The sequence below is a fragment of the Enhydra lutris genome, unplaced genomic scaffold, assembly GCF_002288905.1.
Source record: "Enhydra lutris kenyoni isolate GAN:26980312 unplaced genomic scaffold, ASM228890v2 scaffoldscaffold12, whole genome shotgun sequence".
NCBI lineage: Eukaryota > Metazoa > Chordata > Mammalia > Carnivora > Mustelidae > Enhydra > Enhydra lutris.
The window spans coordinates 49953867-49970514 of record NW_019154096.1 but is presented as its reverse complement, the minus strand read 5'-3'; the positions used below and the strand labels follow the sequence as shown (position 1 = coordinate 49970514).

Here is a 16648-nt window from a genome sequence, read left to right as displayed (position 1 = left end):
TCTCAGTCCGAAAGGTGATCTGACAGGTTAGAATTCTGATTTCTGGGGCAGTGCAGAGACTCTAGATTCATTTTGGACTGAGAAACCATTTATAGGAACAACAGACCACCACAGATGAATTCATTCCCTCCAAAGTCTGAGATAACCAAAGGGAAGGAGCCTTCTGGGAGATTTGGCTTTCTTCCAACTTATTTTTCAAGCTCATTCCAGTCATTGTTTAGGTAAAATTCAGTCTCTGAATGTGCCTGGTCCTGGGCAGACTGTCTCCAGGTGCTCAGGGATGTTCAGACAAGTCTCCTTAGGGGCCAGTAGATTTAAAACTTTTCTGGGAAATGAGGAGAAAACCTCCTTCAAGGTCTTTATAAAAGGTCTTACAAGCATAGTCTTTTAGATGACTTATTTTAATTGTGACTTCTTTTTGCATGTCCTCTGTTTTTTCCATGCTAAACAGACTTGAGAGTAGAGGGTTTGTTTAGAGTTCCAGGGAATAGTGTCCGACAGCAGATTTTAAGAGATGCTCTCAATAATGGAACTGATATTGACTTGGAATCAGGGGAGTTTCATTCAAATGACGTTGCTACCTTGCTGAAGATGTTTCTGGGAGAGTTACCTGAGCCCCTGCTGACTCATAAACATTTCCATGCACACCTCAAAATTGCTGGTGAGTATAGGGGGTGAGAAGGAGGTGTAAATGAATACATTTCTTTGGATTGAGTAAAGTTGTTTGGCATTTTCTGTTGTTTGTAACCCATAGCAGTACTTCTGCCAAAATTGGTTAAGACTTAATGATATTTTGGGCTCTCTGGGTAGTATTGGCTAATTAGGTTTTCAGGTGTTTTTCTTGTTAAATCAGCTTCTTTGATGATAAATTCTGGATTTTATTTATTCTTGTATCCCTGATGAGTCAGAGATACAAGATGGATCACAAAGCATTGTGCTTTGAATATTTTAGTTGCTTAATAAATGAATGCTTTTCTGTGGATTGATTCACGTACCTGAGATGGTTGCAGGTTTGCTATATTTGCAGTGGTTTGGGGCTTTAGCTAAGTCTTACTATGGCTCAGTTGAGATCATCTGTAATCTTGGAAACTTGTTTCTTGAAAATAATTTTGTTTTCTAAATAAGCAGTACACTCACACGGTTCAAAATTCAAAAGATTCATAAAAGTATACAGCAAAAAGCCCCTCTCCCACCTCTGTTTCCCAATACCCAGTTTTTCTTCCTGGAGGCAACCAAGGCAATTGATTTTTAGTGTATCCTTTCAGAGGTATTTTACACATTTACAAACAAATACATATATTCTTTTTCTCTCGTGGCTGTTCCATTTTCAGCTCATATTTCCCTCGTTCTCTTTTATGTTTGTGCAGTGGGGAATTCATTCTTAGACTGCACAGCTCTTAGGTTGCTATAGACACTCAGAGCATGGGGCATCAAAATCCGTACTGCATTTACTTGGTTTCTGCCCTTGGCCATTTTCCTCTTTCTTTCTAATTTTAAGGAAAATACAAGTTTTTCTGTTGAGTAATGTTTACTACTTTTTTTTTTTTAAGATTTTATTTATTTATTTGTCAGAGAGAGAGAGGGAGGGAGGGAGAGTGCACAAACCAGGGGAGCTGCAGGCAGAGGGAGAAGCAGACTTCCTGTTGAGCAAGGAGCCTGGGATCCTAGGACTCTGGGATCACTGCCCGAGCTGAAGGCAAACTTTCAGGTGGCTGAGCCACCCAGGTGTCCCTAATTTTTACTACTTAAAAAACTAGCTTTGAATTGTAAAATCTCAGAAGGGTAGATTTGTTTTTTAGCACTCTCAGTGGTAATCTGAATTATACAAATGAATAAATACTATTAGAATGTTATATAACTTTATAATTATTTTGGAGAGAAATAAAGTTGGATCTCGAAAAAGATATAGAAAATACTGTTACTTTTTTTATAAGTGTTAACATGAAGAATGCTTATCCTGTTCACTTTTCTGTTGAGTTAATTTAGTGCAATATTTGAAATCCTCAGCTCCCCCACCCCATGACTCACTGTTCCTTGTGATCATATTGAGGTGTGGCACAATTGTAGCATTTGGTATGCCTTGCTGATAACTGGAAGGGATTTTTGTTTTCAGTTTCATGTTAACAGAGAATAGTTTTTAGAAATATTATCTGCCATTTCTAAACTTGGAATTATTATTGAAGTTAAATAGTTTAAACAACACAGCATAATCATTTTCAGGATTTGGAATTTTATCCAAATGGTTATTTGTGTCCTTTGAAGTTCTGATTATCAAGGGGACTGTTTTTATCAATAACGTGTGTAGCTTCTTTGGGGAGAAACAGTGATTCTGATTCTATGGGGGAGCTGTGTGGATCATCCTCCTATCCCCGCATAATTCATTGTCATATTTCTTCTAACAGTAAAATATCTGGGTAAGGAAAAGTGAGGGGGTGGCATTGTCAAAGATCTGTGTGGACATGTTTTCGTTTCTCTATATCCCTAAGAATATTTTTCTAGGAATGGAATTGCTGGGTCATATGGTAACACTATGTTTAGCTTTCTGAGGAACTGCCAAACTGTTTTCCAAAGTGCACCATTTTACGTTCCTACCAGCAATGTAGGAGGGTTTAATTTTCTCATCATTCTTGCCAACACTTGTTATTTTTTGTTGGTTATGCCATACTAGTGGGTATAAAGTAGTATCTCATTGTGGTTTTAATTTACTTTTCCCTGATAGCTAGTGATATAGAATATACAAATGCTTTGGCCATTTGTATATCTTCTTTGGAGGAATGTTTATTCAAGTCTTTTGCCTATTTAAAAATTTTTTAATTTATTTTTTTATTATGGAATACTGACACTATTATATTTTGCTATAATCTGTGTTTATGCCTGATTCTTTTTTTCATCCTTTTTTGGATTGGAGTTGAGGGGAGGATAATAGTAGGCATGTTGATTTTTCTTCCTTGTATTTTCTCCCTCCTTTGCAATCATTTCTTTTGTCCTCAAGATTTGATGCAGTTTGATGATAAAGGAAACAAGACCAATGTTCCAGATAAGGAGCGGCAAATTGAGGCTCTCCAGTTGCTCTTCCTCATTCTCCCTCCACCCAATCGTAACTTGCTGAAGTTATTGCTTGATCTCCTGTACCAGACAGCAAAGAAACAAGACAAGAATAAGATGTCTGCCTATAACCTTGCCCTTATGTTTGCACCCCATGTCCTGTGGCCGAAAAATGTGAGTGTTGAGGGGAAGAGCAAAGATTGCTTGGTTTTCTTGGGCTTGGCCTCATCCTGGGGCTGTACCTTGGTGAGGTTATCAAGGGTCCAAGGTCTACTCTTCAGCTTTACAATGTTAGGGACATACTTTGTTATTTCATTTGGGAGTCATTAAACTTGAAGGGGCCAATTCTTGTAACCTCATGTATAAATCAATCTCTGATAAATTTGAAAGATCATTTATTAATGGAAGCTCTTAGTAGAAAATTATAGCTACTAACTAAACTAGAATACTCATTTTGGCTGGTCACTGTATATTCCTTCTTAACAGGAAAGGCTTTTGAAAAATTAGATTGATTTCTGAAGATTGTGTAGTATAAATTTAGACTAGAACCATACAGTTTTACAGGATAATGTCACTAAGCTTTTAGGTAAGATGATATAGAACAATCCTGCCTTATCCTGACTTTTCTATTTCTTGTAGATATGCTTTCCTTGGAAAAAGCTGAATGTGTTTTTTATTACTGAGACCATGGCTTTCTCAGTGACTTAAGTGAGAAATAAATTATAAAAGTCTTTTGAACTCATTTTTGACCTGGAGGCATGTAGCTTTATGTTCCTGCCTGTATATATATCATATATATGTTCCTGCCCATATATATGATATATATATGAGATATATTTTTTATATATTATGTATTTTAAGATTTTATTTGTTTATTTGACAGAGAGGGAAGCAGGGAGGGAACATGAGCAGGGTGAGGGGCGAGGGACAAGCAGACTTGCAGCTGAGGAGGGAACCTGATGCAGAGCTCAATCCTGAGACTCCGGGGTCATGACCTGAGCCAAGGCAGATGCCCAACTGACTGAGCCACCCAGGTGCCCCTGTTCCTGCCCATTCATAATGTGGGTTTTATTCATGATGGAATTGGAAGCCAGAATATTTGGGTTGGAAGTTGCAAACCAGCTATATTATCTGTGTCTTTGCCCCCTCCCTTTTTTTTTTTTTTTAAGATTTTATTTATTTGACACACACACAGAGAAATCACAAGTAGGCAGAGAGGCAGGCAGAGAGAGAGGGGGAAGCAGGCTCTCCGCTGAGCAGAGAGCCTGATGCGGGACTTGATCCCAGGACCTTGAGATCATGACTGGAGCCGAAGGCAGAGGCTTAACCCACTGAGCCACCCAGGTGCCCATCCTTTGCCCTTTTTATACTTAGGCTCTTCCTCTGTAAATTGGGCATAAATTAGTACTTTATCACTTATCTCATAAGGTTGTTGGACTAGAAATAGTTAAGATATGGTGACTTATAAAAGATTTTTGGGATTATAAAAAATGAGAAAAGGAAGATTAAGGAGAGCAGTTGTGGAATGCCTGGTTGGCTCAGTCAGTAGAGCTTGCTGAAACTTGATCTTGGGGTCCTGAGTTCCAGCCACACAATGGGCTCATGGAGTTTACTTTACCAAAAAAAAAAAAAAAAGGGAAAGGAGTAGTATGGAATATTTTACATAACAAGTAACGAGTGAAAAAAATGTGATCTTCCAGGCCAGGAAGAACCTCTACCCAGACAAAGGTTTTGGGGAAGGTGGGTAAGAATAAAAGGACACACCAACATTTGTCTGTATTAAGGAGGTCAAGCCTCCTAATGAAAGAATTTTAGAACCAGCCAACTGAAACTATGAAAAAAGTGAGTAATCTCTGCCTATAGAAAAATATTAAGAGATCTTGGTAACAGCAAACAGATTAAGTAACAGAGATATGAGGGCTTTGGGATAGTAGAGATGCTCAAGTGCTCTTTTTTAGAGGCAGGAGAAACAAGAAGAAAATCAATGACTGTATGTGTTTTTAAGAAACAGATGTCACCTTTGGTATCAACTAGTAGTGACAGTTCTCTCACCTTTTGGAGAAACTCCAGTTTCTCTGAAGAGGCAGTGTCCTTGATGATTGGTATAGATTCTGTTCTTCCTGCCCATTTTGAATCCCAGATTAGATTCTCTTTAGCAGCTCTGCTTGCATGTATAATTCTCGAGCAGAATCAGGAAACAAAGATTGTTTTTCAAGGATTATTTGGTAACTTCAGGGACACCTGGTTTCTCCTAGGTTATGTCATTTTCAGTAGAAACCTGCTGAACCAAAAGGCCTTTCCAGAATTAAACATTATATTAGAAGCACTGTTGTTAGGGAAAAAAAGCCACTGTATCTTTGAAAAAATAAGCTTATTGGTAAGTAAATGGAGTATCTCTTCCATTTCCCAGCTCTTTTTTTTTTTTTTTTTAAGATTTTATTTATTATTTATTTGACAGATAGAGATCACAAGTAGGCAGAGAGGCAGGCAGAAAGAGAGAAAGGAGGAAGCAGGCTCTCCCCTGAGCGGAGATCCTGATGTGGGGCATGATCCCAGGACCCTGGGATCATGACCGGAGCTGAAGGCAGAGGCTTTAACCCACTGAGCCACCCAGGCGCCCCCATTTCCCAGCTCTTAATCCCCCTCTTTTGATTTTTTTTCCTCTGAATAGGTCACTGCAAATGACCTTCAAGAAAATATCACAAAGTTAAACAATGGGATGGCTTTTATGATTAAACACTCCCAGAAACTTTTTAAGGTAAGTAAGGGATGGGATTTGGGTGGTAACAAGATAAGGAGGTTGAAGCATGGTGGGATTCTCATCAGGGATATAAGGATGACAACCAAAAAGGTCCTGATTGGGACTTGAAACCAGGTTGGACAGTGGCAAAACCCAGAGAAAACGGCCAAGGTGGGGAGGAATAGGAAGGTATCTGGAGGCTGAGTAGGTTAATTGGCTCCACTGAGTCATTTTTCCTTTTTCATGAAAGCCAGTGTGTATTGGCAGTTGGGTAAGTTTATCCTGCCTGCTTCCTGCCAGTAGGGTTTTGAGGGTCTGACAATCTCTTTTCATTTTGTACTTTGTCCCTTTTAGTCCAAACTGTCAATATTTCTGGCCACATAATTTTCTCAACTTTGTGGTTCTGTGGATTTCAGAGGGAGTCACTCCATTAGACAAAACCCACATATACAGATCTTTTGAAGACAAACCCTTTTCTACCATGGTCTCCTGCTGAGGAGAATGAGGAATACCTTTTCTGCTTTCTAGAGGCCCTCTGATTTGATTGAGACAATCTTTATTCTCTTGAAAGGGCCCTTTGTATGACTGGAAATTTTGACCTTTTGATTTTCTAAGATTCAAACAAAAAGTTGCACAGTCATATTCCTGGTTTTTTCTGTAGAGCAAACTTTCCTGATAGTGAGTTTCTCAATTTTAGTGTCTTGCCAACTGGAAAAGCTGAGAATTGAGAGAGAATTGACTAAGTTCTTCATATAAGTAGAATCACACTTCTTGTGATTAGCTTATTTCTCTTGGAATGTTTTCAAGGTTCATCCACGTTGTAGTATTTGTCAGAATTTCCTTCCTTTTTTAAGGATCAGTAATATCCCTTTCATTGTGTATATCACATTTGCTTATCATTTATCTGTTGAGACACTTGGGTTGCTCCCATGTTTAGCTCCTGTGGATAATGCTGCTATGAACATGGGTATACAAATATCTTTTTTGAGACACTCCTTTTTTTTTTTTTAAGATTTTATTTATTCATTTGACAGACAGAGATCACAAGTAGGCAGAGAGGCAGGCAGAGAGAGAGGAGGAAGCAGGCTCCTGCCGAGCAGAGAGCCTCATGCGGGGCTGGATCCCAGAACCCTGGGATCGTGACCTGAGCCGAAGGCAGAGGCTTTAACCCACTGAGCCACCCAGGTGCCCCGAGACACTGCTTTTACTTTTAATTCTTTTGGGTATCTAGATGTGGAATTGCTAGATTACATGGTAATTCTCACTGAACTGCCATACTGTTTTCTATAGCGACATTTTACATTCCTGCCAGTGATGTACAAGATTTCCCATTTGTTCACATCCTTACCAACAGTTATTTTGTTATTTTGTTTTTTTTTGGTGATAGTTATGAGGTGGTATCTCATTGTAGTTTTTTTTTTTTTTTTTAAGATTTTATTTATTTATTTGCCAGAGAGAGAGCGCGTGAGCACAGGCAGGCTGAGTGGCAGCAGAGGCAGAGGGAGAAGCAGGCTCCCCGCCGAGCAAGGAGCCCAATGTGGGACTCGATCCCAGAACGCTGGGATCATGACCTGAGCTGAAGGCAGCTGCTAAACCAACTGAGCCACCCAGGCGTCCCTCATTGTAGTTTTGATTTGCATTTCCTTAATGATTCGTGAGTCAATGAGCATCTTCTCACGTGCTTATTGCTTGTTTGCTTGTCTTCTTTGGAGAAATGTCTGTTCAAGGCCTTTGCCCATTTTTAAATTGGGTTGCTCTTTTATTGTTAAGTTGTAGGAGTTCTTTATATATATCTGGATAGATGTATGATGTGCAAATATTGCCTCCCATTCTGTGGGTTGCCTTTTTACTCAGTTAATAGAGTCTTGGTACACAAAATTGAAAATTTTTTGTGAAGTCTCCCATTTGTTTATATTTTTCCTTTTGTTGACTGTGCCTTTTGTGTCACATCTAAGAAATCACTGCCAAATCCAGTGCTGCAAAGCTTTTGTTGTATGCTTTAAAAAAATTTTTTTTTACAGTTTTAGGCCTTATATTTAGGTTATGATCTATTTTGAGGTAATTTTCCTATATGGTATTAAGTAAGTGTCCAGCCTTATTCTTTTGCTATGGATATCTAGTTTTCCCAGCATCATTTGTTGAAAACCTGTCCTTTTTCCATTGAATAGTCTTGGCATTCTTATTGAAACTCATTTGACCATATATGTGAGGGTTTATTTCTGGACTCTCTGTTCTATACAGTTAGTCTATATGTTTGTCTTTATACCGGTAACATACTATTGTGATGACTATAGTTTTGTAGTAAATGCAGGGTGTGAACATAGAGGCCATCCTAGGATTTATTGACTGTAGGATGGTGAGTGATCCAGAGTCCAGAGTTTAGAAATGAAAAATCAGAATCTTAGTAGGCTGGCACACAGAGGGCTGCATCACAGGTTTGGGTGCTCAGGTCAAAGATTTTCATCCATTAGAGGTCAAGATCTAGATAAGTGGATTAGAACAGTAGACAAAGGGGGCGCCTGGGTGGCTCAGTGGGTTAAGCCTCTGCCTTCAGCTCAGGTCATGATCTCAGGGTCCTGGGATCGAGCCCCGCGTCGGGCTTTCTGTTCAGCAGGGAGCCTGCTTCCCCTTTCTCTCTGCCTGCCTCTCTGCCTACTTGTGATCTCTGTCAAATAAATAAATAAAATCTAAAAAAAAAAAAAAAAAAAGAACAGTAGACACAGGACAAAGTATGTTTTTTGTTTTATTTTGTTTTTATTATATTTTATTTTTTTAAAGGTTTTGAGAGAGAGCATGAGTGGGGGGAGGGGCAGAGGGAGAAAGAGAAGAAGATTCCTAGCTAAGCAAGGAACCCAATGTGGGGCTCGATCCCAGGACCCCGGGATCCTAACCTGAGCTGAAGGTGGATGCTTAACCAACTGAGCCACCAGGCACCCCATGTTTTGCTTTGTTTTTAGAGAGAGTGTCTTTTGGGGGCAGAGCTGTTTTTCTTTTTTCTTTTTTTTTAAATTTAACTTTTTAAAAAGTAATCTCTACACCCAACATGGGGCCTGAACTCACAACCCCAAAATCAAAAGTCGCATGCTCCACTGACTGAGCCACCAGACACCTGTTTTTTTTTTTTAAAGTGAATTTCGTAGAATAAGTGGGTATGGGCTCTGTCATAGTCTTGTTTGGAGGAAATTTCTTTTGGTTTTGAGCTCTGCCTTTATAGTTTACCAAGGTAAAAATTAAATTAGTCTTTAAGTGTCTGCCTTCAGCTCAGGTCAAGCCCTGTGTCGGGCTCCCTGCTTGGCGGGAAGCCTCTTTCTCCCTCTCCCACTCCCCCCGCTTGTGTTCCCTCTCTTGCTGTCTCTCTGTCAAATAAATAAATAAAATCTTAAAAAGAAAATTGAACTGTAGGTGTCTTAAGGTTTTTGTCTCAAGACTCTTTTTTTAAAACTTCGTTCTGAAGTTTTTCAAATACAGATAAAAGTTGTAAAACAGTGAACACTCACTGTTCTGAGGTTCAACAAATGTTACCATTTGCCATATCTGCTTTATCTTATTCCATATATTTTTTTTTGTTTTGTTTTTGGCTGAACCCCTGATAGTAAATTGCAGACATTGAATACTTCATATATAAATACTGAAGCATGCATCTCCTGCGAACATTCTCCTAATAGTCACAGTACCATTATCCTAAGAAGATTAATAAGAATTGCATATTAGCTAATATTCAGTACAGATTCAAATTCCCCCAGTAAATCCTAAGAGTGTATTTCATAGCTGCTGTTTTTAATAACATAAGGTAATGGAGGTTTATGTATTGCTTTTGATTATCACACTTTTCTTTTTTTTTTTTTTTTTTTAAAGATTTTATTTATTTATTTGACAGAGAGATCACAAGTAGGCAGAGAGGCAGGCAGAGAGAGAGAGGAGGAAGCAGGCTCCCTGCTGAACAGAGCCTGATGTGGGGCTCCATCCCAGGACTCTGGGATCATGACCCGAGCTGAAGGCAGAGGCTTTAACCCACTGAGCCACCCAGGTGCCCCTGATTATCACACTTTTAATCTGGAACAGTCCTGATGCTTTTCCTTCATGTCATTGATTTGTTGACGCATTCAGGCCAGTTGAGTTATAGAATATTCCATATCCTAAATTTGTCTTATTGTTTTCTCAAGGTTATTTGACATGTTCTCTGTCCCCTTTTTTTGTAGTTCTTGTAAACTGTAAGTTAGGTCTAGAGGCTTGGTTAGATTCACGTTAAACGTATTTGGCGAAGCTTCACAGATAGTGTTTGTGTACACCGTATTGCGTCAGATTGCATCACATTAGGAGGCGCAGGATGTCAGATTGTCTCCCTCTCAGGAACGCTAATTTTGCTAACTGCCACATCTCTCAGTTATAAAGGTATACTTTTCTCTTCGCAATTAGTAAGTAACCTGCAGGGTGATTACCTAATGTAATGATTTTAGCATCCATTGATAATCCTGTTGGAATCTATGATTATATTGGGTATTACAAAACAGTGGTTTTCTAATTCTACTGTTTAATTTTTATTAGTTGACTTTTTTCTTTGGAAGAGAGCTTTCCTTTCCTCAGTTTCAACGAACATCTCTATAGACTCATAGGCTTGTAGTTACTCCAAGTCTTAGTCAATTTCAGTTAATTTTAATTTTCAACTTGTCTCAGATTTGGCCAGTGAGAGCCCTGGCAAGCTCTTCCTGCTGTGTCTTTTTGACAGGATTCCATTAATCTGTTTCCTTCCTGGCATAAAAATGTCCCCAGCTCACTTTGCATTTGTTCTGCCCTGGGCCTGGAATCACTTATTTTCTTCAAGGAGCCCTGGTTTCTTTGAGTGACACTAGTTACACTCATTGTTTCTGGAGTATCATTGCTTTTAGGCTCTGTGAGGGCAAGAAGTAGATTAAAATTCTTAAAATTCTTTTTAAAAAGAAATGATTAGTTAATTTTTTTTTTTAAGATTTTTTTTATTTATTTGACAGACAGAGATCACAAGTAGGCAGAGAGGCAGGCAGAGAGAGAGAGATGGGGGGAAGCAGGCTCACTGCTGAGCAGAGAGCCTGATGCGGGGCTTGATCCCAGAACTCTGGGATCGTGACCTGAGCCAAAGGCGGAGGCTTAACCCACTGAGCCACCCAAGCGCCCCTTGTGTTTCTTTTTGTAAAAATAAATAAGTGTGTATGTGTATGTATGTTCCTATTTCCTCTTCTTTCTTACACAGGTACTTTATATACTGTTTCGAACTTGTCTCACTCAACAGTAGATACTGGAAATTTCTCCTGTTAGTTCATAAAGTATTTCTTCTGTCCCTTACTCCCTCTATTCTTTCTTATTTCCCATAGTAATTCTAAATGGTATTTTCTGTACAATGATTTTAAAATGTGACTTAGGGACCACTTGTAATTTGTAAGGTTTTTTTTTTTTTTGAAGATTTCTTTCTTTAGAAAGAGCATATGTGTGAATGTGGAGGGGCAGAGGGAGAGAAACTCAAGCAGACTCCCCACTGAACTCGGAGCCCCACATGGGCTTAGTCCCAAGTCTCTGAGATTGTGACCTGAGCTGGAATCAAGAGCTGCCTGTTAACCGACTGAGCCACCAAAGTGCCCCTTTTGGGGTAGTTTTTGTCAAAGATAAACATTACTACAAATGTCTGTATTTTTGTTTCTGGCTCATTTGAGTATATTCATGCCATATTTGATTTTTTAAACTATAGTAGTATCTTTTCAAAAACAGTTTTCCTATCAGAAAACTGTTGAGATGCCATTTGGTGGCAAGAGAAAGGAAGCTATGGAATAGGGCATTTTAAGGATCTTTTGATTTTCTGAAATAATCTGCCAGTCAGATTATTTCAAGAATCACTATTCTTGTGGTCTGAAAGAATTTTAGATACTGCTAACTACTCGTTCTTGGTTTTCTTTTTATATCCTGCCCAGGCTCCTGTTTATATTCGGGAATGTGCCAGATTGCACTATTTGGGCTCCAGAACTCAAGCATCAAAGGTAAGAATAGGAAATTGATCTTAGCCCAAACAATGAGAGAGTTAATTACGATTAGTGGAGTTTTTAAAACAAAGTGTGAAATCAGAGTAAAGGCAAATGGGAAATAAAAATGGAAAATAAATGTTTTTTGGAACATGGAAAATAAAATGTTGTTACTGTTTTTTGTTTTTCTTAAAGATTTTCTTTATTTATTTAATTGACACAGAGAGAGAAAGAGAGAGAGACAGCAAGAGAAGGAACACAAGCAGGGGGAGTGGGAGAGGGAGAAGCAGGCTTCCTGCTGAGCAGGGAGCCCGATGTGGGGCTCGATCCTAGAACCATGGGATCATGACCTGAGCCGAAGGCAGATGCTTAACCGACTGAGCCACTCAGGCGCCCCAAAATATTATTACTGTTATAGTTCAAAGTTATCTAGTCAGTTTGAGATAAGGAGAAAGACTGAGATGAAAGTTACATGTTGAAATAAGAGTGCCCCCACATAGTCATCTTGTTTCCTCTCAGAGATGCACCACTGCTGGATGGTATCCTATACATATGAGTGATGGTGTAGACTGCATGCTTAAAGGGTTCCATAAAGCACCTGTGCATTTTTTTTTTTTTAAAGATTTTATTTATTTGTGACAGAGAGAGATAGTGAGAGAGGGAATACAAGCACAGGGGGAGCTGGAGAGGGAGAAGCAGGCTCCATGCCAAGCAGGGAGCCAGATATGGGGCTCGATCCCAGGACGCCAGGATCATGACCTGAGCCAAAGGCAGATGCCCAATGACTGAGCCACCCAGGTGCCCCTCACCCCCTGTGCATTCTTATAGCATACGATATAAACAGGCTGTAAATAGCAAATGTATTAAATATTTTACAGCAATAAATCACGGTTTTCTATAATACATTCTTGTTTCAGGTTCAGTGGTAACACTCTGTCAAATGTCTCAAAGACTTGAGACCACAGGGGTTTAGAAAGCAAATGTGTGGTATTTATTAATAAGACTATAGGGGTGCTTGGGTGGCTCAGATGGTTAAGCCTCTGCTTTTGCCTTGGGTCGTGATCCCAGGGTCCTGGGATCCCGCATCGGGCTCCCTGCTCAGCGGGAAGCCTGCTTCTCCCTCTCCCTCTGCTGCTCTCCCTGCTTGTACTCTCTCTCTGTCAAATTAATAAATAAAATCTTTTTTAAAAAAATAAGACTATATAATTATTAAGCTTCAAAACTGAGCAGTTTAAAAAACTTCACAAGTACTTTTTGATGATCTCTATTTAGCCTTTCTTGGTTAGGAACTTACGCTGTCATCTTAGGCTCTTGTGTCTGCTCCTCTTTCTTTCCGCTTTTCATTCAGTAAATATTTGGTGTGACCAGGAAAACAGTATAATTGCAGCTAGTCAACTAGTTTAACTGCAATGTAGCTTTTCTTAGAGAGTTGTTTCTTTCCCTCCAAACACTCTTATGTAGTTATCCCATCATATTCTGGAGGGAGGAAAGAGCACCAGCCAAGAGCCTTTGCACTTGGTCTCCAGATGGCTCCATCGCGTTAGTATCTAAATGACTTTAAACTTAGGGCTTAACTTCAATTTTTTCTCCTATCAAATGGAAATGTTACTTTCCCTGCTACCTTATAGGAAAGCAGTGAGAGTCACGTGTAATTGAAAGATGCTTTGAAAATTGAACTCCTTTTTTTTTTTTAAGATTTTTATTTATTTATTTGACAGACAGAGATCACAAGTAGGCAAAGAGGCAGGCAGAGAGAGAGGAAGGGAAGCAGGCTCCCCGCTGAGCTGAGTGCCCGACACAGGGCTCAATCCCAGCACCCTGGGACCATGACTTGAACCGAAGGCAGGGGCCTTAACCCACTGAGCCACCCAGGCATCCTTGAAAATTGTACTCTTACATAAATATAATTTTTGGTAGCAATATTCTTTTTTTCTTTAAAGACTTTATTTATCAGGGAAAGAAAGAGAAGAGAGAGAGAGAGCGAGCGAGTGAGCGAGCATAAGCAGGGGAAGAGGCAGGCAGAGGGAGAATCAGGCTCCCCACTGAGCAAGGAGGCCGATGTGGGACTCGATCCCAGGACCCTGAGATCATGACTTGAGCTGAAGGCAGGCGCTTAACCAACTGAGCCACCCAGGTGTCCTGCAGTAGCAATATTCTAAATAAATTTAGGTTCTCTAGGCAGATTTTTGGGAGTGGGCTATTACTATAGCCTGTAATTAATAGGTTTCTTTTCATGTGATAATTCTATTTAAATTTTTTCTTATTCCTAGGTATGAGCATACTATGCTCCCCACTTCTTCCTCCTTTTTTGTTTCAGGGTTGTAGAAACCTGAAAACAAAGCTGGCAGGATATATTAATTTGCTTTTCTTTTTAAATTTTCTCTAGGATGATCTTGATCTGATAGCTTCATGTCCTACAAAGTCCTTCCAATTGACAAAATCTCAGAAACGGAATTGGGTAGATTCCTGCTCTCACCAGGAGGAGACCCAGCAGCGTACGGAAGAGGCATTGAGAGAGTTGTTCCAACATGTTCACAATATGCCAGAGTCAGCAAAGAAGAAACAACTTATTAGACAGGTACCCGAAGGCAGGGAAACAGTGGTGGGGCTTTGGAATGTGATCAAGGTTGTGGAATCACTAACGAATACTGCTAAGAATCTCATTTAATTTTTGGCTCTTATTGGCCCAAGCTTGGCTTGGCCAGGAAAGCAGACTTGTCAGTGGAACCTCAATGGCAGTCTCTGAACTACTGTCCCATTAAAGAAAGGAGTGGAGGCTCTTGGATTTTTAGAGTTAAACAGAAGGATCCAAGTATGGTTAGAGTTTCTCTAATTTTGGTCATGTACCAAGCATGCTGAGAGAGAACCGGCAGCTGCAATATATTGTTCCAAAGTTTAAATCCTTCAGATTTTCTTGGCAAATAATTTAATCTTTCTGATTTCAATTTCCTTGTTTTTTAAATAGTAATTGAAATATCCATGTTTCATGACTATATAAGGATTAGAGTCTATATAAAGTGGCTGGCACAGTAGAGCAAAAGTGGTAGTTCTTACTAATGAGTCAGAAAACACTGTGTAAATTCAGGGACCTAGTTCGATATTAGAAAGTAGAAATTCTGGTAGCTAAGTTTGTTTATTTCGGAGTTAATGGAAGCAAAATTAGGTCTCTCATTTGCCATTTTGAGACTAAAGTAGTTTGAGTAAATCCCCGTGACTTCGTTAGTTTCTTTCTTGGGAAATTTGTTTTGTCTCAGTCCCTCTTGGATTTTAGCTGAACAGGCATAGTCAGCCTCTTGACTTCTTATTCAACTGGACCTTCTTGAGGGAAGTCTGTGTTTTTATTTTTTTATGCCTAATCTGAAGCATAGGACCAGACATAACCGTGTGCTCAGAAAAATGTTGAACTGCGCTGTTCTTAACAATTGATAGAGTCCTTTAAGAGAAGTTTTCTGTTATGCTCTTTGAAATTTGAGATTTAGCAAATCGTGTTATGACTGAAATTTTCAAGGGTGTTGGCTGAGTATTATTGCAGTTTCAAAGTGGTGTAGTGATTTAATTCTTGTTGGAAACTAAGACAACATGTTGTTCAGGGCCAAGTGTCATGACTTCTGTCATCAAGAAAACAGAGGGTTAGAGATAATACAAAGGAAAAACTAACATCATTTTTGCTCTTTTTAGAAAAATAGGAAATCATGAGGAAGGTTAAGAAGAGAATAAATCATTCATCCCACCAGGGCTTACATTTTCGGTATTTCAGACTTTTTCCTGTCAATAAATTTCGACATAGTTTGGGTCATACCACATACTTTCTTTTCTCTCTCTTTTTCACTAAACATTATAGCATAAACATTTTCTCATGCTTCCTTGTGAACTCCTTGCCTACATTTAAAATACTGCCACTTTGTTTTGGTGAAACTATAATTTTACTATTTCCTGATTTTTCTCTCTGTGATTATAAGAATAGTAAATATTCACTATAGAAGCAGTGCAACCTCCAGAAGAGTGTAAAGAAGAAAAATCACCTGTAATCATCCTGAGATAACCACTGATAAAAGTTTTGGAGTATTTTCTTCTATGAGTGTTTTCTTTCCATGAATATATGTATTTAACATTTTTTTTCTTTTGTTTGAGGTCATAATATATATTCAGTTTTTAAAATTCCCATCCTTTTAACATTATATCATGATCATTTCCCATGTCTTTAAAAGGCTGTGAACATTTTTAATGCTGTGTAATATTTCATCACATATAACCTAATGTATATACAGTTTGCCTACTATTGGACATATTTGGGAATTAGATTTTTTTTAGTTTATAAATTTTCATTGCAGAGTTTTCCTAGAAGTGGCATGACCAAAGGGTATGCATTTTTTTTTTTTTTTGCTGGATATAGCTATTGGGTCCCTATTAATGTATAGGTTCTTCTTTCTCTCCCCTCTTTTTGTTTTCCCCCTAAAAAATTGCCAAAGTTTGTTTGAATAATCTTAAGTTTGACATAATTTAGATTTAGAGAAAAATTGCAAAAATAGTACAGAGAATTCTCACGTACCCTTTACCAAGGGAACCCTTTACTCCTAATGTTAACATTGTTAATACTAAGAAATTAACATTGGTCTATTATTATTAAGGTTAGAGATTTTATTCAGGTTTTAGAAGTTTTTTTGCTAATGCCCTTTTTCTGTGCCAGGATCTAATCCAGGTTACTATATCACATTTAAATACACATATTCACACATTCTCTCTCCCTCTCTCTCTCTGCCCTTTATTTGTGAAAGAAACCATATAGTTTGTTTTCCACAGTCTAGATTTTGCTGGTTGCACCCTTGTGGTGTTATTGAACATGTTCCTCAGTTCACTGTATTTATGATAAATTTGT

The 16648-nt window shown here is 38.7% G+C and overlaps 1 protein-coding gene across 1 annotated transcript in view; it reads left to right on the top strand.

The window, feature by feature from the left end:
- The window catches only part of LOC111145136 (Rho GTPase activating protein 19), a 55869-nt gene that overhangs the window by 25766 nt on the left and 13455 nt on the right, over positions 1 to 16648 (top strand). The window contains exons 4-8 of the mRNA XM_022499823.1: positions 452 to 661; positions 2993 to 3219; positions 5717 to 5803; positions 11725 to 11790; positions 14159 to 14350. Of these exons, the coding sequence (XP_022355531.1) occupies positions 452 to 661; positions 2993 to 3219; positions 5717 to 5803; positions 11725 to 11790; positions 14159 to 14350 (782 nt within the window). The remainder of the gene's footprint in view (positions 1 to 451; positions 662 to 2992; positions 3220 to 5716; positions 5804 to 11724; positions 11791 to 14158; positions 14351 to 16648) is intronic.